The sequence below is a fragment of the Muntiacus reevesi genome, chromosome 3 (assembly GCF_963930625.1).
Source record: "Muntiacus reevesi chromosome 3, mMunRee1.1, whole genome shotgun sequence".
Lineage (NCBI taxonomy): Eukaryota > Metazoa > Chordata > Mammalia > Artiodactyla > Cervidae > Muntiacus > Muntiacus reevesi.
Genome location: NC_089251.1, coordinates 123,868,340 through 123,891,480, shown reverse-complemented (window position 1 = coordinate 123,891,480; position 23,141 = coordinate 123,868,340). Strand labels below are relative to the sequence as shown.

At 43.4% G+C, this 23,141-nt stretch overlaps 1 protein-coding gene across 5 annotated transcripts in view; it reads right to left on the bottom strand.

Annotated features, from left to right (window-relative positions):
* The window catches only part of DOCK10 (dedicator of cytokinesis 10), a 295,733-nt gene that overhangs the window by 224,503 nt on the left and 48,089 nt on the right, over positions 1-23,141 (bottom strand). The window contains exon 1 of one of the 5 annotated variants that reach the window (XM_065930452.1): positions 4,819-5,132. The exons of 2 other annotated variants lie outside the window; for them this stretch is intronic. In XM_065930452.1, the coding sequence (XP_065786524.1) occupies positions 4,819-4,980 (162 nt within the window). In that variant the 5' untranslated portion in view covers positions 4,981-5,132. Of the gene's footprint in view, positions 1-4,818; positions 5,133-23,141 lie in introns of those variants that run through there. 2 more of the 5 variants (XM_065930450.1, XM_065930451.1) reach the window with 2 other exon arrangements.

The following is a 23,141-nucleotide window of genomic DNA, read 5'->3' as shown; positions in this document are numbered from 1 at the left end:
TAAGCTATAAAGGATGTAAGAAAAAATAATTCATGAAAGGGTTTCTGTTCATTCTCCCATCAGAGCAAACATTTTTGAAGAGGTAGAGTTTTGAAGGAATTTCCTCATTTTTACCCAGTTAAACTTGAATGCATTTTAACAGGCCATTGTAATAGTCTCAGCTGTTCGGATTCATGTGTCCCTTGCAAAGGCTGAGGGCCTACAATAATTTATTTTGATGTCTACCAGGCTTTTCATTTTGGACTCTGCAGCCAAACCATAATCAGTGCCAGCCCAAAGCTGATCTCTCCATGAAGACTCAGGACTTGGACTCAGCAATGAGATTCTTCGATATAATGATGACTTGTGTGCCAGATGACTTGTGTTTTGAAGAACATTCAGACCCTTGCATTTATTGTAGTAGCTGTCTTCATTCTTAACTTATTCCTGGACATTACATGAAGAGTTAAGAAGGCAGCTTTTATCAACTGAGCTTTTCATATAGGGTCAATTGTTTATAAATTTCAAATCATCAATGATACCAAGTTTTAGTTTATAAAAACAATTGTACTGGGTACCACTAGGGCATAAAGTCAACTTAGTTCCTGCCTACATGGGGTTTTCCATCTATCAGTGAGATAAAAATATGAATAGAAAAATAAGTAAGCAATTAAAAGTTCAATGAAGGTAGGTAAAGATACAATTAGCTACAAATGGACTGACACACTATAAGTGTTATAGAAAATTAGTAGAGAGATCCTTTATTCATTCATCAATCATTAATTGCTATTTACACTGTGCCAGGCATTATATCTTCTTTGTAGACTCTTCCTTGGGACTCTGACTTATATATCCAATCTTCTATTTGAAATCTCCATGTATAGGCCTCACAGGTATTTCAAACCTGACATGTCTTATTAAGTGAACTTACATCTAAGTGAACTTAGATTCACTTGCTAAATCTTCTCCTGCAGGCTTTCCCTTTTGAGTGGCAACTCAGTCTTCTGGCTATTCAGGCCAAAAAACAAAACAACAACAAAAACCCCTAAAATACCATATATTCATCCCTCATTCCTCTCTTTCCCTCACTTGTGTTCGATTTGTAAGCAAATCCTACTGGTCCTATTATTAAAATATATCCAAATCCAGCCACTTGTCATAATCTCAACAAGTACTATTCAGGTCTGTTGCAGGGATCATTACAATAGCTTCTTGATTAATGGTCTCCCTGCTTCTACCCCTGATAGCTCAGTTGGTAAAGAATCTGCCTGCAATGCAGGAGAACCCGGTTTGATTCCTGGGTCAGGAAGATCCACTGGAGAAGGGATAGGCTACCCACTCCAATATTCTGGCCTAGAGAATTTCATGGACTATACAGTCCATTGGGTTGCAAAGAGTTGGACATGACTGAGTGACTTTTTCTTTTTCTGCTTCTACCCTGGACCTTTGGCAACCACATTTCCTATCACTGTCCTGCCCAAGGCCATCCAAATTAACAAGCTTATAGTTAATATAGCACTTACTACCCACCACGCACAAGCTCTTTGCAAGTATGGAACTGAATTCTCACAATAACCTTACAGGGTGGGTACTGTGACTCTCTGCGTTTCATCAGTGAGGCAACGAGGCACTGGAAGGACAAGTTAAGATCACACAGCCAATGAGCAGCAGAGACAGGACTCCAACCCTGACATTCTGGCTGCCCAGTGCATGCTCTTAACTTCTGTGCCTGCTCCCTCCAGGGGCTTCCCTTCTCACTTTTGGAAAATGCCCAAGTCTTCATCATGGCCTGCTAAGCGTCACATGATCTGTCCCCCATTACCTCCACAACATTCTTCTACTACCTTCTCCTTGGCTTACTCAGTCACAGTGACTTCCGCGCTGGTCCTCAAACACCCCAAGCTTCTTCCCATATCAGGGACTTTCACCCTGGCTGGTCCTTCTGCCTGAGCCATTTCCCCTGAGGGTGGCCTGACTCACTTGTCACCTCCTTCAGGTCTTTTCTGCACTTTTTCAGTTAGGGAGTCCTAGATCCTACTTATTAATAATCTTACTAATATATCTAGATATAATTCTAAGCACTTAACACACCCTTTACTTCATTAAACCCTCACAACAGCTCTGGGCTGAGGGAATTATTACCTCCATCTTACAGACGAGGAAAAGAGACCCAGCATTGCTAGAAAGTGTGCAGAAGTCACATAGCCAATAAGGAATGAAGTCAGGATTCCAACCTAAAACCTCTGGCTCTAGAGTCTGTGATCTTACACACACACACAGATACACACACAATTAATATACAAAATTTGGTGACTAATGGTTGATGGGAAAGTAAGAGAATTTAAAAACTCCGTTTGTGGAGCTTCCTTGGTGACTCAGATGGTAAAGAATCTGCCTGCAATGCAGGAGACTTGGGCTCAGTCCCTGGGTTGAGAAGATCCCTGGAGAAGGTAATGGCAACCCACTCCAGTATTCTTGCCTGGAGAACTTCATGAATAGAGGAGCCTGGAGGTCTATAGTCCATGGGATTGCAAAGAGTCAGACACGACTGAGTGACTAACACTTCACCACTTTCAGAAGGTTGTAGCGAGTTAGAAGACAATTAGCATATCAGGTTAAAGGGGGCACCAGGTGGAGGGTTTAGAGGATCAGTTTCCAGAGTGATGTGTCTCCGTGTGTCAGCCACCCTGTTCCTCCATCAGAACCTGAGAATAACTGGAGTTGGGCTGGGGGTGGGAAGTTCGCTAACAGCAAAGAACCCTTGATTCCACTCTAGATCTTCTTATGTAGAGTCACTGGGACCAGGAACACAAGAATTTGTATATACAAGAGCTCCTAGGTGATTGTGAAGTGCATTAAAGCTTTCAAACCACCATCTTGGAAGATAGGGAATAGTTTCATTGACTTAAATTAGAACACTAAGCATCACAACCCTAATATAGTAATTCCATAAAGAGATCTGCAAAATATGCTATCACTGTAAAACACTGCAACTTAGGGCAGGGATCTCTGATGGGTTTGTTCATTGATGGATTCCAAGTACCGAGAACAGTGGTTGGCCCAATTGGAGAGTGTGTGAACTTTTAAGTGGCCCCTTGGAAACATTCAAGATGCAAAATAACTTTGTATGAGCATATTTTACTCTGAGTGGTCCAACATTTCCATCAGACTTCTCATAAAAATTCACTTCTATCAGCTTTATCATTATTTCCTTAGAAAATATGAACAGAGTGAAAAAGTATATTGGCTTTTGGAATTATTGATCTAAATGTGACTTGAGTCTCTGGCATTTGGCAGCCGTGTGATATAACCAAGGTATTCCATCTTTCTAAACTTTGTTTTCCTCATCAATAAATCATCATCACCTCATTTAATGTCCATAAAAGTATCATATGAATAAATGGATCTTTGAAAAAACAGGGCACTGTTATTAGGTGAATTATTACTTTTTATTTCTCAATTACTTTGAAATATGATTTTGGGGGCAAATTTCTAGTTGTAAAAATTTAGTAAAATTAGGAAAAAAATGTTTTCAAGACTTAGATGGCTTGAGTAACAAATAGCTATAGAATGTGTGGTGGCAAGAGTGATTGGTAAAGAACCCGCCTGCCAGTGCAGAAGCGTAAGAGACACGGATTTGATCCCTGGGTTGGGAAGGTCCCCTGGAGAAGGGAATGGCAACCCACTCCAGTATTCTTGCCTGGAGAATCCCATGGACAGAGGAGCCTGGCAGGCTATAGCCTATGGGGTCGGACACAACTGAAGCAACTTAACACAACACAGCATGGGAATGAGAGAATGAAAATATTCCCACTAAGTATTCCCTCCAAGAGATAATCACAGCCCCATAGTTGAAGGACAGTATTGCCTTTTGAAAATCAAATATTGATTTGTTGGAGAGATTGGCCTAGAATGTTACAGCTTAATATTCTGTCATTCAGACGCACGACTCAAGCCAAATGACTTTCCTTTAAAAACTTCTGGTGTAACAGGTATTTATCATTCATTATTTACTGCATCCTTGATATCCGAACATTGAAATCTAAGAGAAAAAAGTCGATTGTGCTGAAACCACGCAGACTTCAATGCCTCCTCAATTTTGGAAACTTAAGCACACCACTTCCATCCTAAGACAGGATTTCAGTGACTAAGCAGATCTCTCCCTGAACCGAAGGTAAGGAAAGAGTCTACCCTCCACTTTTTTCTAGCTGATCAACCAGGTACACGTGAAGGAGTTAACACTATAATCATTAAAGCACAGACAAAAATGTCATTTGTCAAGTGGCAAGAAACAGCTTTCTAATGAAAATACCATGCATTCCACAAAATTCTCAAAAACTTCATTCTGATTTTATGCCTAAGTTAAGCATTTTGGAAAGGCATTTCCCTTGCAGCGCCAGAAATGAAAGCCTCAAATCCTTTGAAGTTAGAGATCTAACTGCCAACACAACTGGATGAGTCACATGTGATATAAAAATACCTATTTGGGGCTCTACTTTCAAATTAGAGTCACAACATAAAATCCACTTAATTGAACCAGGCTTCAAAAATTTCTGCACAAAAGTTAATAACAGCAACACAAAACATTAGGCAGAAGAGAGTTTCTAACAGACTGCCAAACTGCACATTTTCAAGACAGATATAAGAGAAAGAAAACCAGTTTTGTGAATAATATATGAAATCATTCTGAAAAGATTTTCCTCCAACAGTACAGCACAGTAGTAAACTCTTGGTCACACATTTCTTTATCTAAAGCTGAAAACCCAAATCCCAAATGACAGCTTCATTTCTATAATCACAGCTTCATCAACTGAGGCTGTTTTGCCACAGATACCATACCATTATGATGAGGGTTCTGGGTCTACTCATTTCATCGTCAATTTCCAGAGGCAAAATTTCGTGGGACGGTTCCTCTTGGCGTCGTCTACAAATGTGTGGACAGCTCCTCTGGACCACAGAACGAAAAGCCTGAAGCAGAACAATGCTGGCAGTGCAGCCCATCGCTGCATCCTGGAGCCCAGAAAATAACTTCTATGTGGATGCTATGTTTGAAAAACAGTGGCTCCTTGTCCCTGAAAACAGCCTACATCGCAGCTGCAGCCAGCTCACTCTCCAATCACTTCCTTGAGCTCTGATCATCTGATCACCGCCAAATAGCTTGGATGCAGAGATGGGAAAGATTTGATCCACTGAAACTGAACACACTCAAGAATATTAGAGCATTTTGCCCAGAGAGCATTTCTCAATTCATCTCAAGAGCATGTTTCCTGTTCATTACAGTGATTCTCTCCAATTCCCGTTTTGGAGGTCTGAACAAAGATATCTTTCCCTCTCAGACACTCAAACAAATCACTCTTTTTCACATTAAACAACTGAAAAACTGACTTCACACTCACATGTTTTTTCCAAGGCAGAGGAGTGTCATATAAAGAATGAAAGTGATTGTTGTCTTTTTAATGTAAAAACTTCCAGAAGGAAATTTTACTAGACACCTCACTAAGTGATTGGGGTTCTGCTTATCATAGCTCGCAAGTTCCAGAAATGAAATGGACTCATCTAAAATGGGGAGTCCGCTGAATCAAAATGATTATCCGAAGTATGCACGCGTTAACCAAAGCCATGTGGGTGACACTAGTATTCCCCCTGTGATTTTCTTTCAATAGCTCGGTTGTTCTGTTCCCACACATGCAGTTCTGCAGCCTGATACATTTTTATATTTACATAGGCGGCTCGCATGGCTGAAAATATCTCTGTTTACTGAGGTCAGGCAGCGAGCTTTGCTGAGCTGACCTCTCAGAGAAAAAAAAAAAAAAAAGAGCAGCTGTAAAGAATTTTCACATCCTATCAATAAGAATTCAAGGCTTCAGGAAGGACTTTAAGGTCTCTGGCAGTTAAGAGTCTAGTATTCCCTGACTCCTGAGGGACTAGTCACTTAGGAGGGAACCGAGAGATGCTTAGGAGTCACGTGACTGGCTTGGACTGGCCTCAAGATCTAATGGTATACTGCAAGAAAATAAGACAACAGGGATGCTTGCACTAAAAATATCTCATGGAAAATAGATCTTGCTTACAAATGAGGAAACTATGAAATCCCCAGCAGGATTTACAATGTCGAGATCTTTCTGTCAAGCTAATCCTGTCATTGTAACTCTTCGGAGATTCAGAGTAAAAATGTTTTCTTTGGTTTCTGGGCCCCTCAGCGCAGAGGGTGTTACAGGAAGTTTGGAGGTTTCTTTTCCTCTAAGGTGTGGCCACTTCGGGCCTCAGTAAAGTGGCTTTCACAGAAGCATCTAGCAGAAGGCTCAATTAGGCATTAATTGCTCTGTAATCTGTCACAACACAGCTTCGTTATAATTGGTATGTTTGCCAGAGGAGTAAAATATTTTTTTCCTTTTAAGAGGTACTGGCTGCAAGTAGTTTTTCATCTCTCTCTGTTTTGAGCAAACATATTTTAGTGCGGCTGGAAAAAGAAGAAAAAAATGCTAATGATGCTGGCAAGCGCCTTGAGTCCCTCTGGACCTTTGTCAGAGTGCCCGGGTGCTAATCTAAACCATTTTTTTTTTTTTTAAACTCTAAACAACTAGGGCATTTACTGAAGAAAGGCTACAATTTAGCCCGCCTGGCTTGCATATTGAATATATGTATATAAATGGTGTCCCACCAGAGACAAAATACGAAATGGGCTTCCACGATTATGAATGTGGCTTTTCAGATCTGATTGCTCCTCGGCGCTCCCTGGATGTCAGAGCTCACCCTCGCCCACCCACTCCCATACCCCACGACCTATCACCCTCCAGTCATTCCCTCGGGTTCTGGTCATCTGCTCGGGGCCGGAGAGCTTGAATACAGCAAGGCACTGACCGGAGGCGCTTAAACATTCCGGCAGCTCCTGTGGGCTGCTAATAAGGGACGGTGGATCCCTAAGTGGCACACCACGGGCTTGGCAGGGAAGAGGCAGTTTGCATCCCCAACTCCTTTCTAGCCATCTCTCCCTAAGGCTGGCTAACCTCTGGGGTGGCTTCCGGAGTCAGACAATCTGGCAGATGCCAAAGTCTTTGGGGAGATAAATCATGTGCTTTCTGGCTATTAGAGTCCTGTGTTCATCGATCCCTGAACTGCCTCTGAGGAATTCAGCCCTATTATTGATGGACTGCTATTACTGATGGGAGTCTCAAAATTCTCTCTCTGTCTTCTAACTTCCATCATCAAGGAAAGGGAACCTCCAAGAATTAGTTTCTTGGGAATTCAATGCACAACCACAGTTATCCAATGGTAAAGAGGTTGGAAGGATGAAAACCAGAGGATGACAGCTGGACATACGGTCCAATGTTTTCTTATGAAAAATTTCAAACACGCAAATTCAAAATTGCAGGAAAAGGATTGGGTTCTGAGATGTTTGAAAGAGGAAATCAAGCTAGGGATGTGGCAAAGTGGGGGAGGAGATAGAGCAACCCACAGAGATAAGGTCCCTTTTTCCCCTCATGTTTGGCATAGATGTTGATACACAGGAAATATTCTAAAAGGAAGAATCAATTCCCTGAAGGGGTCTGCTAGTTTCTTTGAAGTATTAATAAAATGAATCACTAATTTGGCCTTCAAACATTAAATGTGCACAGAATGCTGTTGCTGATAACAAGAGGTTATCTTAGAAAACCAACATGAGCTCAGATGCAAATATTGTAATTAAGAAATGAATAGATGTGTTTCCTTTCCTCCTTCGCAAAGTCCAAGTGAAAATTCAACAAAGCAGTATAAAAGGGGAATATATTCATTACAGTGAGAAAGTAGGGGTGGAGGGATGGATCTTTGAACAGATGAGAGTTTTCAGAAAGTGTCTCTGAAAGTTGAAAAGTGAACCTGATCACACTGAGCGATAACTAAAAATGAAGGATGAGCAAGAACTTCGGGGGCAGGAGGACGCAGTGGAAAGAGGAGCCACAGGGGTCAATAGAGCCCTGGAGGGGGTCGGAGTTCCAGGGAGGTAGGTGCTCGGTGTGAGAAAGTAGCTAACTGACACCCGCCCTGCCACCAACCCCAGGAGACAGAACTTGAGAGCATGTGACAACAGCAGAACGGCAGACGCTTCCAGAACAAGTAGCGCAGGGGTCAGCACCCCTTGGCCAGTGGAGGCAGGCGTGTCTGCCACAGGCCCACCTGGCTCACACTCACACTGAGGAAAGGTGGCAACTGGCACACGTGTCAACCTGTGAGCAGGAATGGGGCTGACCACGTGAAGAGGTGGGCCTCCAGGCCTCTGCTTCCTGTTCCTGGAGCCAGAGGGCAGAGTACTCAGGTGACCCAAACTAAGCGGGTCCTTCCTTATATGTGGACTTATTCATAGAGGGAAGGGCTTCCCTGGTGGCTCAGAGGGTACCGCATCTGCCTGCAATGCGGGAGACCTGGGTTTGATCCCTGGGTTGGGAAGATCCCCCAGAGAAGGCAATGACAACCCACTCCAGGCCTCTTGCCTGGAAAATCCCATGGATGGAGAAGCCTGGAAGGCTACAGTCCAGGCGGTCGCAAAGAGCTGGACATGACAGAGAGACTTCACTTTCACTTTTCATTCATAGAGGGACTGGCAATGTATGGACTGGGCAACACAGTTCAAGTCTAGTCCAGTCAGCAGCCTCGTGGGAGAGGCAGCAGCAGAAGGCAGCAGAGAGGCTCCCATGAGCTGCAGAGTCAGAGAGATTCCTGCTCAGTCGAGGCTCTGCCAAGCATACACTGTGTCATCTCAAGCAACTTGCTTGACCTCTGAGCCTTGAGAATATCCACTGTAACACGAAGGATGTTGGTGGGAGGAGAGTACCTGAAAAAATCAATATGTGTATGTGTGTGCTGTTGTCTCCTGCTCTTTGCGACCGCATGGAGAGTATGGACCGCATGGACCAGGCTCCTCCGTCCAAGGGATTTTCCAGGCAAGAATACTGGAGTGGGTTGCTATCTCCTATTCCAGGGGATCTTCCTAACCCAGGGACTGAACCCCAGTCTCCTGCCTCATCTGTGTTGTCAGGAGGGTTTTTTTTACCATGAAGCTACCTCATCAATCACTGAACAAATGTGAGGCTACCTCTGCTGATGGGGAGAGTGGAAGATCGGTCTCCTCTCCCCAAGAAGCATCTCCGACAGACCACACCTCATAGTTCAGAACCTCAGTCCTTATTACTGCACCCTGTGGGTTTCCTTCCTCACAAACAAGCTGAAAATATGTTATGATGGATTTCATTTCTAAGTGCTGTCATCCCCTTTCTGTAAGAGCTGGTCTTGTACATGCTTTACTATATGTCCTCTGTATGTAACCATGAAGTAGATGCTCAGTGAACAATAATAATAACAGTAATATTTACAATAAAGTAAGCCATCCCATAGCACTTACAATGTGCCAAGCACAGTTCTATTTAATATTTACACATATCGATCCATTTACAGCTCTATTATGAGGTCATGATCTGATCATCCCCATTTTACAGCTGAGGAAACCGAGGCACAGAGAGGTTAAGTAACTCGTTGCTAAAACCACACCGAGTAACAGAGAAAGCTAGATCTGGCTATAGGATATGAGCTTTTTAAACCCAGTTCTGAAAGCCAAATATGTGCCAAGTAAACCTTGTATCTTCCAAAGGTGGATTTATACCAGAAAAATATTATTTGGCACATGGCAAGGTATACGGAGGCAACCTTGGAACACCCCCTTTGAGAGCTGGTTTGTCCTTCATAGGAAAGTCTGTGATGTTTCCTTGGATCACAGTTTCAGAAGGCAGCAAGTAGTGTTAGCAGAATGTTTTGGATGACCATTTAAATTACATTTTGATGGGAACTTGCAACATTTAAAAATGTAATGAATTTGATAAGAGAATTGTTAAAAAGATGTATTTACTGTGTGAAGCATTCATTGGCAGAAACCACTCACTTATTCAAGCTGGCTCTGAAAGCATATAGTGGGAATATGGAATCGTGATTGGCTCCTTTGTTACTCCTTGATGCAGTATCTGTCCTTACATACAAAGATGTATGTAGGATGCTGGCTAACACTGAAATATCCCCAGGAAAGTGGCTCCTTTTGTCCAACAGGAATGAAGCCATCACCCTAGGACACTGTTTGAACCTGGACCTGGCTCCAAGAGAAAACCTGCTACCACTTGCCCTCGAGTCCATGCGAAGTTGACACCCTGAACACACCGCTGTTCACAGGGAACGAGCCATTCGCTTTTCTGGGCCAGCGTGAGAATTTGGTGAGGACTCTGGAGCTGGTGGAGTGGAACTGTCTCCCAGGCTTTGCTGCCCCTCCTTCACCACCAGCGCTATTTTACACAGAGTCGTACGATGTCAGGGAACTGGAGATGAAGGGCAAGGTTTGAAACTTGCAGCCACTTCTTTAAGTTAGAGCACAGCCTTTCCATGGGAATTCAGTGCTTTGTGGAGTGAATCAGTCAATCAATATGGAGTAAAAATAAACTCCTCTTCCTCATTATCATCATCATCAAGGTCGGAATCTTGTTGGGCTTCTCTGGCTCAGCAATTGCGACCAAGTGAAAATGACCCTAAAGGAGGAAAACTCTCATAGGCTAAAGGCAACTGAGGATTTAACCCCAAGCTGAGTAAAACCAGTTCAAGGACTTGGCCATTTTCTAGGGCAGGGATTACAAAGAATCTTTTAACTTGTCTATTTCCAGATGGGTAAGTCCCCTCAGGTATATAAATTCAATTAAACGGATAGGAGGGAGTCGATCAGTGCTTTCTTAGCTAAAAAAAAGGTGGAAAACACAACCAAGCAAAGTGATTCTCCCTGAGGCCCAGTTATTCCTTATCAACTTGCATCTTTGCCTCTCTTGGTGCTACTTCAACTCAAGAGCTTGGGACTTAGGTCAATTTTGATAACAACCATGACCCCTTTCCCCCCATTTGTGATTTGTAGAGTTCTCTTCTTTCAGCTCCTATCTCTTCATTTGCACTTAATTATAGTGCCTCCCCTTTACGGGCATCTTTTCCACTTGCTGACATTTATTGAGTTGTACAATTAATCACTTTGGAAACAGGCACACTGTTCTTTCATTTAAAAAATCCAGGTGCTGTTGCCAAGCGTGTCTTTTCTTCATTTCCCTCCCTTTGGGCACCAGTGCAGCTAAAAGAAGATTTCTCTTTGTTATGTTTAAGTGCTTCAGAAAATTTTCCTTCATTGCTCTCTCAAGCGGCTTCCTCAGCAGCTTCTTGCAGAGTACGTGGATAAAGTCAATGTTTCATCAATATCACACCTTACATTTCTCAGGCTTCTGCATTTGACTGCATTCTTCTCTGGTCAGAGTCAATCTTTCTTATTCTTGGTAGAAGGCAGTACAGTGTAGCAGTTAGGCAAAAGCCTGGGAAGTGGACTGGGAATTTAAATTCCCATTTGAAATACTTGCTACCTTTGTGGCATAAAGAAAAGTTTTAAGCCTCAGTTTCCCCCTCTGTTAAATGAATGGATACTCATGAGGATCCAATTGTTCTGTCAGTGCTTGGCACAGTGCCAGACATATGGTAAGTAAGGATTCAATACACATGGGTTAGTTATTACTGGAAGAGAAAAAAGATCTAAGGATTTCAGACATTGTTTACTTTTTCCCTGTCCCCTTTACAAGTGGTTAAAAAAAAATCTCTGACTCTTCCTTGCTGGAGACACACGATTCCCTGGGTGATGGAGGAGTGGGCATGCCTCCTCTGAGCTTTGAAGTTGGGTCCCATGGTAACATGAGACAAGTTCCATAACCCCTTCCCAGTCCTTTTCCATGAGTAAACACATTTAAAATAATATAATAATACCTCACTTACCCAGAGGGCACTTATTTTGAAACCTCAACTATTCTGATCACAGCCAAATCCTGGGAAGCAACAGAAGCAACTTCTGCAGGGCCAGAAAGAGACAGTTCCCAATTCATTAATCTGGGACGCTTACAGGAGTGGGTTAGAGAAGGGGTTTTCATACCTGTACCACTTACAGCCACCATACACAGGATTCCAAAGACCTTGCTGAATGAAGCTTGCAAAACCCTCTGACCAGACACAATGTAACTGTGACTTGCCCTGGGCCAATGGGAATAGGGCACAGCCACTGAGAACTGGAAGGATGTCCCTCGTGATGGATGTAGTGCTGACAGCTTCTAACTTCTTCAAAGGGCTTCAAGGGTCCCAGCAATTAATCCAGCCAACCAAGACCCACACCACCAAATGGGACTGTGGACTGTGTTCCTGGGGCAAGGATGAGGGTGCATGATTCAAGCAACTGATGGGGTGCGGACAGCTTCTAGCTTCTTCAAAGGATTTCAAGGGTCCCAGCAATTAAACTAGCCAACTAAGACCCACACCATCAAATGGGACTGCGGACTGTGTTCCTGGGGCAAGGATGAGGGTGTGTGATTCTAGCTTGGTACCTGGGAAGTGATTCTGAGTTCAAATCCTCTGAACCTTATTTATTTAACTGGTACAACAGAACCAAGATGCCCTCTTTTGCAGAGTTATTATAACAAAAGACATGCTATGAATAAAACACTGGCATAAATGGTAGATTTTGTCACTCTTTTAGCTGTATTTTGAATAAAACTATTACATTTATTATCATTATTCCAAGAAAGAGCCAAAAAAGGTAGGTAACAGACCTGTAAGTCAAGGTTCAATGCTAATACAGTCACATATAAATACACCAGCAAGAGAGCCTTGGCACTAGAATGAACTGTCAAGGTCAAGAGTGAGATGCAGTAGGAAGTGTCCTTGGCTCCTCTTCACCAGTCATTGAGCCCAGGGTATACGCTTGAGTCTGATTAACTTAAAAGTACAAGCCCTGACAAAAGAAAGAGCTAGGGCTTCCTTGGTGGTACAGTGGATAAGAATCTGCCTACCAATGCAGAAGACATTCACAGTCTGGGAGGATTCCAAATGCCATGGGGCAACTAAGCCCATGCGCCACAACTACTGAAGCCTGTGTGATCTAGGGTCCAAGAGCCACAACTATTGAGCCTGTGTGTTGCAACCACTGAAGTCCATGTGCCTAGGGCCCATGCTCTGCAACAAGAAAAGTCAAATTATGTCCATTGGTGACAGCTCCAGAAGGAAGAGAAACCTGTGAAACATTCGAGATAAACTTCCACCAGCGATTGCTTTTAATTCTTAAAAGTTTATGACTAAATGGGGTCAATTATGTGATCTTCAAAAGTTAGCTATGAAAAAAATGTTCTCAGCTGTGGCTGGATCAATGAGCTATTAACTGTACCTTCAGTACTTGTTCTATTTTCTTTTCTGTGTTCATTTCTTTCCCCTTTGAATTGTGGCAGGAATTAGCCACCCACATCCTAAACATTCCAAGTTAAATCTCGTTTACAATAATCATGAACTGCTTTCCAAACATGAAAACGGCAGTCTTTTAAGTAATTTTCAAATGTGCTTTCCAAACCAATTTGAGAGCTGAAAAGGATGGTGTCAACCTGAGCTAATCTCAACTCCATATTCTTTGCCAGGACTCAGGGGAGCAGCCCAACATTATCATTTTAGGGTTGGTGCAAAGCTCCCAGCTCCGGCTGTTGAAAGGAAATGAGGACAAAGCAAGGTTTAAACCCAGCAGGAGTAGGAGGGGCAGGGCTATATTCAAAAGATTAACTTGATAAGATAATGTTCAGCTTCTCTTTAAACCCTAAACTGCAGGCTGTGGATTCTCAAGTTTGTGTTCCTATTATCTTCAGTTTCTGCTACAGACAAATGAAGCTACTGCAGTTCTGCAGGAGGACTTGGGTACCCCACATCCCAGGGGGATGTAATGGGAACAGCAGTGAATGGAGTTTGGGCTCTGACACTAATTAAGACTTCAGACAGGTCTTGTTACTTCTGTCTCTCCAGATCTAACTTTGCTTGCCCATAAAGTTAGAGGTCTTTCCGGTAGTCACGAGTACGGATGTGAGAGCTGGACAATAAAGAAGGCAGAGCGCCTAAGAATTGATGCTTTCGAACTGTAGTGCTGGAGAAGACTCTTGAGAGTCCCTTGGAAAGCAAGGAGATCAAATCAGTCAATCTTAAAGGAAATCAACCCTGAATACTCTTTGGAAGGACTGATGCTGAAGTTGAAGCTCCAAAACTTTAGCCACCTGATGCAACCAGCTGACTCACTGGAAAAGACCCTGATGCCAGGAAAGATTGAAGGCAGAAGGAGAAGGGGGCAACAGAGGATGAGATAGTTGAAAGGTATCACCGATTCAATAGACATAAACTTGGGCAAACTCACCAGGGGATGGTGAGGGACAGGGAAGCCTAGTGTGCTGCAGTCTATGGGGTCTCGGGAAGAGTTGGACACAAGTTAGCAACTGAACAATAGTAACAACAAAGTTAGAGAGTAAGAAGAGATGGCCTCGGGTTCCTTCTAGGTCTAGAATCTAAAAGTTTTCTCTATCTATGGATTCACAAAGTCCCATAAGGGATGTCCGGGCTTTGGAGTGGAGAAGAGATAGGAAGAGATGTTGTTGGTATCTCTCTCATTCCCCCACCAATATTTTTAAAAAGGCGACAGTGAATCACAAGCAATGTGGAAAAACAGGTAGAAGCACTCTAACGAGTGAGCATGAAGAGAAAAATATTGGGATTGAGGGAGCAGATGGAGGTTCAACTGAACCCATTTCCTTTTTCTTGGTGATCAAGTCATTTCTCAAGTCAGAAGCCAGTAGGACCTCCTTGCTTCCCATTCTGATCCAGCCCAGTAGCCAGAATAATCACTCCAGTGTGGTCTAATGTGTACACAGCAATGTCCTATGGAACAGGAGCAGATTGATGGGATGGTAACAATAAGACTTGGCTGGTTGTTCTTCAGAGGTATGATATGATCATTTTGGTGCACCATACACCTGAGTTTGTCACTACCTGGATTACTGACCCCAAGCAAACAACCTTTTGAACTTTGCTTCCATTTCAGTGAAATGGGACTGATGATAGCTTTTTTTATCCCTACCCCATAAGATGTGTGTGTGCGTGCAAAGTCACTTTAGCCCTGTCTGACTTTTTGCGACCCTAAGGACTGTAGACCACCAAGAGGCTCCTCTGTCCACGGAATTCTCCAAGCAAGAACACTGGAGTCGATCGCCACGCCCTCCTCCAGGGAATCAGCTGGATCCAGGGATCGAACCTGTGTCTGTTATGTCTCCTGCCTTGGCAAGGCAGGTTCTTTACCACTAGTGCCATCTGGAAAACCCACCTGAAAGGATGAGAAGGAGTAAATGTGAGAAAATCCAAATGAAGCACTTAACACACTTAACATGTTCCTAGGACGGAGTAAAGTGAAGGCAAAGTCACTCAGTCGTGTCCGACTCTTTGCGACCCCATGGACTGTAGCCTACCAGGCTTCTTCATCTATGGGATTTTCCCAGCAAGGGTACTGGAGTGGGTTGCTCTTTCCTTCTTCAGGGGATCTTCCCAACCCAGGAACTGAACCTAAGATTCCCGCATTGCAGGCAGACGCTTTACCCTCTGAGCCACCAGGGAAGCCCCAGGATGGAGTAAGCACCCAATAAATAGAGAAGCTCTGTCCAGGGACTTTCAGAGTTGACAGCTACACACCCAGTGAGGCAGCCATGCCTCTCTCCACTGGGCGATGGTAGCAGTCATGGAGAAACAGAAAACCTTCTCTAGTAGAAGAAATTTCTGGGCTCTCAGTATTTTAGAAGAGAAGACTGCAAGGCAGAACACAGGATGTTCATGTTTACCCTTTAGGCAAAGTATTGTCATCCTGTTTTCTATTTAGCAGAAAGGAACAGGAGGAAGACTCAAATTTCAGGGAACTGAATTCTCTTCCCTTCGCCTACTCTGACCTCTAGCCAAGGAGGACACAGGAGCCCTACTCTGCACTGAGGGAGGGGCTACAGAAGCCCCGACCAACTTGTGGCACGTTTCCCATCAGCCTAGACTATACCTGCCTTCTTGGGCCTGGAAGCAGGCCAGCACGTGGTCCACCTGCCAGAGGACGAAGCTGCACTGCCAGTGATTTTTCTCAGGGTGGCTGGATAACTTTGGGCTGAGATCCCAACCTCCACACTGGTGAGCTTCTACTTCTGAAAATCTGTAAGTCTGGCCGCACAGGATGAAATTTCCCAAACTTCAACTTCAAGTGCCCCTAGGTCTTTAGAAATCTAAGTGTGATCAGGATATGATGCTATCCATTCCTCAAAAGCAATGCCAAATATTTCAGCACAAATCTTAATAAAGATCTAATCTGCACCCAACGTGGGGGGATAATAGAAGGAATTTCCTATGAACATATTTTGCCTTTTAAAGTAGTCTATCACTACACAAACAGGAGAGTGAAAAGGCTGGCTTAAAACTCAACATTCAGAAAAGTAAGATCATGGCATCTGATCCCATCACTTCATGGCATATAGATGGGGAGGAGGTAGAGGCAGTGACAGATTTTACTTCAAGATCACTGCAGATAGTGACTGTAGCCAGGCAGTCATGGCTGCATGCCATGAAATTAAAAGATGTTTGCTCCTTGAAAGAAAAGCTATGACAAACCTTGACAGAATATTAAAAAGCAAAGACATCACTTTGTCAACAAAGGTCCCTTTAGTCAAAGTTATAGTTTTTCCAGTAGTCATGTACAGATGTGAGAGCTGGACCACAAAGAAGGCAGAGCACCAAAGAATTGATGCTTTCCAACTGTGATGTTGGAGAAGACTCTCGAGGGTCCCCTCTACTGCAAGGAGAGGAAGCCAGTCAATCCTAACAGAAATCAACCCTGAATATTCATTGGAAGGACTGATGCTGAAGCTGAAGCTCCAATACTTTGGTCACCTGATGTCAAGAGCTGACTCACTGGAGAAGACTCTGATGCTGGGAAAGATTGAGGACAAGAGGAGAAGGGGAAGACATAGGATGAGATGGTTGGATGGCATCACTGATTCAATGGACATGAACTTGAGCAAACCTTGGGGGATAGGGAAGGACAAGAAAGCCTGGCATGCTGCAGTCCATGGGGTTGCAAAGAGTTGGACATGACTTAAGCAACTGAAAAACAAAAACAATCATTACACATCTATGGACAAGGACACAGCATTTCAGATCACTTTGTAATTCACTTAATATATCAAATTCATTTGGAAAGGAATAGCCTAGTGATTTCTATTATGACCACCTCTGAAGGAGCTAAGGGGGATATAAGCTTGAGAAACAAGTTTAACCTTATCGTCATCAGAGGCTGCACTGTGTAGTGTATGTGCTGGGTGAGGAGGACTTGGGCTTCCCAGGTAGTGCAGAGGTAAAGAATTCTTCTGCCAATGCAGGAGATGCAAGAGACATGGATTCAATCCCTGTCTGGGATGGGACTGGGAAGATCCCCTGGAGGAGGAAATGGCAAACCACTCCAGTATTCTTGCCTGGAGAACTCCACGGACAGAGGAGCCTGGCGGGCTACAGTCCCTAGAGTCACAAATAGTCAGGACTGAGCACATGCACGCACACACACGGAGGACTCTGCCAACCTTTGGCAATAGTTTGGGAGGTCAGGTCTGGGTCTTACTAGCTTGGTCCTCTTCAGCAAGTCATAACTCTTCTTTGCTTTCAGACTCACCTCAGAGGACTGTTGTGAAATTAAGTGAGCTAATGTGTGTAAAAGTACCTGTGTGAAAAGTCAACACGTGTTCTGAACAGTGCCACAAGATCACACCACCTGCTATTGATGTCAAGCTATGGTTTCAGATTTCTACCTATTTACACAGAAAGGCAGAGCCACACACCTGTGACAAAGTCTGGATGAGATGGTGTGTGATCAGAAGGGCCCTTGGCAAGCTACTTTCAGTTATGACAGGAAGTGGATGTTGGCACACTGGTGATGAAAACCTGGTTAACTGTGTGAATCTTAGTAAGTTCACTGTTTCCAGGATGTGGAAAGTGACCATGGTTGCATTTTTTACTTTTGGGGATTTTTTTTGGAAGAAAAAGGTGTATGCAATGGAAGGATTTTAAGTATGCATTGTTCACACCCATGGTCATCAACTTGCTTTTGGATGAAAAGACCACTGTTGACTTTCAAAATTCAATTTTAACAAAACCCAAGTCTGTTTAGATGAGGTGCACTTGTATGCAGCATAGCTGTTCTCAGGCCTTTTAGACAGTATTGTAACTGATACTATTTGCTTCATTGGCATTGATTGTGGGATAATTTGAGTCAATGGGCAAGCTGTCCAAAATAAAAACCTGGGACATTACTTGGCTTAACCATTTCTCTTTCAATAAAATTCTTGCTCAGGTCTTTTGAGCCAAATTGCTCACATCTTATATCCCTAAAAATAAATTTCTCTTAAGTCTCCTACAGCTTCCAGTAAGCACCCCATCTTGCTCCTCTCCGTTCCAGCCCCAAGTGGGAAAAGTTCACCCTATATCTGAGAGTCAGATGCAGTGGGATGTGGTGGTCATCAGTCGTGGGGAGAGGGGGTGAAAGGCTAAGCTGCTTCGTATGACATAGAATATCAGAACTAAATCAGCAGCAAAATAAATCCTAAAGAGCAGTCATCCATCAAAACTTAAGGGATCAGTAAAAATGAATCAGGGGCTTTGCTGGTGGCTCAGTAGGAAAGATTTCACTTGCAAAGCAGGAGCTGCAGGAGGCAAGGGTTCGATCTCTGATTTGGGAAGATCCCTTGGAGAAGAGGGTATGGCAACCCATTACGGCATTCTTGCCTGGGAGGGGCTACAGTCTATGAGGATGCAGAGTTGGACACAACTGAAGCTACTCAGCACACATGCACACACAAACATGGATAAGAACACAGTGGTTTCCAGGCTGTCTCTGTGGGGTCTGATGCAAGAGTCCAAGTCCTGGCTCAGCCATGGATCAGTGATGTGATGAGATGTGATGATGGATAAGAGACTTCACGTCTCTAGGTGTCATCTGTAAACTGAGGAAAGGAAGCACGGTAACAGTTACAATGACCATATAATTGCTGGTCCAAACCAGGACCCTTGTAGAGGGTGCTATTAATAATGACACCAGAATATTAGGCATAAATAGGGACTATGCAGAGACAAAATTGGATGCGTGGTCACCTTGGTCATAATTTCTACCATGTATGGTTGCTATGGGGCTTTTCTGGTAGCTCAGCTGGTAAAGAATCTGCCTGCAATGTGGGAGACCCTATTCTATTCCTGGGTTGAAGAATGCCCTGGAGGAGGGCATGGCAACCCACTCCAGTATTCTTGCCTGGAGAATCCCCATGGACAGAGGAGCCTGGCAGACTATAGTTCACGGGGGTCACAAAGAACTGGACATGACTGAGCGACTATGCACAGCCCAGCATAGCACAGCACATGGTTGCTATGAAAATCAAATCAGGTAAAAAAATCAAAATAGGTAATCCACGTGAAATCATTTAGGTAGGTATTTGGTATAACCGTGTCAATAAATGCTAGCAACATGAGCAGGACTTAAGGGTCAAGGGATCTAATTTAAACATGATGATATGAAGTGCTGAGCAGCTTTGGAACTTGGTTCTGCATGGAGGTGGTTGGCTAGGAAGGAGGTTAAATTCCAGGCCGGGAGGGGATGGGAACCCCAGACATTAGATGGAGAGATAGAAGCAAGATCTGAAGCTTCACTAATCATGGTGACTGAGGTTGGGGTAAGGAAGAAAAGGAAAGAGTTTCAACTCAGTGTTCCTGTGGCCTCTTGAGAACTTGGGTTTCCTCTAACCTGGGATCCCTAAATCCTCACTTCTGATTTCAAAATCTACTCCACCCCCATGAAGGTCTATTTCCACATTTCCACTTAGATATTCTGCTCCCTGCCAAGTTCAATGTTGCCTTTGTGCCTTGTTTCTGAGTCAGCTCTGCCTTGCCACGGTCCTGTTCTGCGTGTTTTTATTTTTATTTTATATGGGGGTATAAGTGATTTACAAAGTTGTGTTGGTTTCAGGTGTACAGTAAGGTGACTCAGTGATGCACACACATGGATCCATTCTTTTTCATACAGGTTATTACAGACTGTTGAGCAGAGCTCCCTGTGCTATACAGTAGGTCCTTGTTGATTATCTCTTTTATACACAGTAGTTGTCTGTTGGTTTTAATGGCTGCGCCACTGTTCCTCAGACTTTAGGGTAATCTTCGCTGCCTCCTTTTTCATGGCCATGCACGTGCAATAGGCAACAAGCCCAGCTCGTAAGCACGGCTGATGAAGGACAAGGGTCAGAGAACAGCTCATGCAGGGAATATATGTGAAACCCAGGCTTGATGACACAGGGGGCTCATCTCAGGAACGGTAAAGCACAAGAACGGAAGTCCAGAGCTCCCAGCAAGCCAAGGAGGACCAGAGTAGAGTCTGGAAAGAGAGTCATTACCAGACATGCAATGCAGTCCAAAGCAACAGAGAGGATTTTAGATCTGGAGACAGATTCCCAGAGGGAAGACTGGTGTCCAGAAGAGAGTGGAGAACCCAGGGGGCTCCAGAAGAGGAGGGTGATGGGGGTGTGTGGGGCTGGGGATACAGACAGCATTCCGTGGATCGAATACATGTCTTTCTGGCTGTCTCCCGTCTGTGTTTTCTCCAGTGTAGGTTCCAAAATCTGTGAAGGTGTATGCCCTTAGATCTCCCAGAGACTTGTGAGATTCCTTGTTTCAATACCTTGTGCCACCCCCCAGGTCTAATTCTTATCACTTGCAGCCTCATGGTATCCCAAGAGCCAGTCATTGTGCGGGCTTGTTTAGTCACTCAATCATGTCTGACTCTTTGGACCCTGTCTACTGTAGCCCGCCAGACTCCTCTGTCCATGGGATTTCCCAGGCAAGAATACTAGAGTGGGTTGCCATTCCCTTCTCCATGGATCTTCTCGACCCAGGGAATGAACCCACATCTCCTGCATTGCAGGCAGAGTTTTACCATTGAACCACCAGGGAAGCTCAGAGTCAGACATAGGTGGTTTAAAAATGGCAATCTAAAACAAACAAACAAACAAACAAAACCCGGCAATCTATTTCCAATTCCCAGTAAGTGCTACATGAGTTATATGTTTTCCATCTATTTTCTTAAAATGTTGCTTCTCTTGCTGCTTGTCTGTGAGTCACCATGAGCAGATGAATGAATATGAATGAATAAGTGGCAAATGAACTTACTAAAATCACTTGGAAGCATCTGGTTTTACTTGGCTCAGCACCTTGGTGTTTTTTTTTTTTTTTTTTGTATTATTGTTGTTCTTTGTAAATATTTACTCACATCCTCCTTACATCATCCTCAGTGTCAGAAGCAATGACCCATCTCTGTGCACTCACCAATTTCAGCATCTTGCTTCATCCATCACTCCTCTCCCTTCTACTGGCTCCTTCACCTCAGCAGCATAAAAGCTTCTTCCACACATCATACAAACAAAAATAACATCTCTTCAACCCTGAAATTTCTATGGCTCCTGAACTCTTTCACCTTCCCTTCCAGGCAAACAACTGGAAAGCATCATCTAAAGGCCCTATTTTTTTCCTTCCTCTTCTCCCATCCACTCTTAACACTCTGACACTCACTTCACTGACTTCTTTCTCTTCACCAAAGGGTCATCAATAACCTCTGCCAGTGATTTCTAGATGGAAAAAAGATGGCTGACATCCTGCAATGTACTTTTTTCTCTTACAAAAGTGTTGCTCTTGAAATATCACCCATAGCATGAAATTTCATGTGCAAACTTTCAAGGCTGCTTCTGCATGTTACCCCAGCGAGCAGGTTCAGTTTAATGAGGTGTTAATCTGTCAACCTTCCTTCCGTCCTTTCCTTCTTAATAATCATGGAAAGAGGAGAGGAAGGAAGGGAGAGGGGAGGAACGGAAAAGAAGAAATCTTCTCCATTTAATGACTATTTACTGAAGGTCAGTCTATGCCAGGCACTGTCTCAGGCTAGGGCAGTGAGAGACGAGAGCTCTTGCCCCTCGGGGATTACATTCTGGTGTCAATCTCAAATAAAATATAATGTCCTATTAGTAAAAGTTTACCCATAAACACCACAATGGTGTTTTTGAATGGATTATTTGTAATTTTTTCAAATTAAAATATATTTTTACACTGCTGTGTTGGTTTCTGCCATACAACAATGCAAATGAGCCATAATTATACATACTTCCCTTCCCTTGCTGGCCTCCCTCCCCTCCCCCATCTTATCCCTCCAGGTCATCATAGAGCACCAGACTGGGCTCCCTATGTTACACAGAAACTTCTCACCAGCTATCCATCTTACAGGTGATAGGGTATGTATGTTGATGCTACTTCCTCCATTCATTCCACTCTCTCATCAACTGATAAATGGATAAAGAAGATGTGGTACATATATACAGTGGAATATTACTCAGCCATAAAAAGGATGAATTCAAGTCAGTTCTAGTGAGGAGGATGAATCAAGAGCCTGTTATACATAGTGAAGGAAGTCACAAAGAGATAAAAAATGCATATATATGGAATCTAGTAAAATGATATTGATGAACCTATTTGCAGGGTAAGAAAGGAGATGCAGATGTAGAGAATGGATGAGTTCTTTATCCTGAAATGAGTGCCATCTGGTGCACTGTCCAAAATTTCAGAGGAAAAAAATTAAGTCCAAAGAAGCAACTTCTCCTAGGTCTCCAACCTGATAATTACAACCTGACAATACTTAGCAGTAAATATTAGAACTTACTCTATTGAATGCCAAGTGCCTGGGAAAGCTCAGCAGTAGACTGAAAGCTTTATTATGTGTGATGTAACAGGTTCCCTCTGACGGTTTTTCAGAACACATCCTGCCTGGTGTTACAAGGCACTGATCCAATCATTGTTAAACTGACAAGTGATCTTAAATTTGAAAACTACAGACTATCAAAGGGTAAGTGCATATGGCTTTTCATCACACACCTTCTATGCAAAAATACAGCTGGCCCCAAGAAACTGATACACAGATACACACACACACACACACACACACACACACACTAACTAGCTTTACAGGTCATGCTTCAGTCTCATTGCTGCAGTTCCTAATGGTTTGTGTATCTGGTTTCTAAAAACACAAGGAAAGAATTATGACCTCTGGGCAACTCTTAGCTTTTCAAACTCTTAGTTTGAAAACATACATTCTGTTTATTACAGTCATTAATGGAATTGTGCTTTCCATGTATGGAAGACCAAAAGGTAAATGCTTTAACAGGGAAAGAAACAACCCA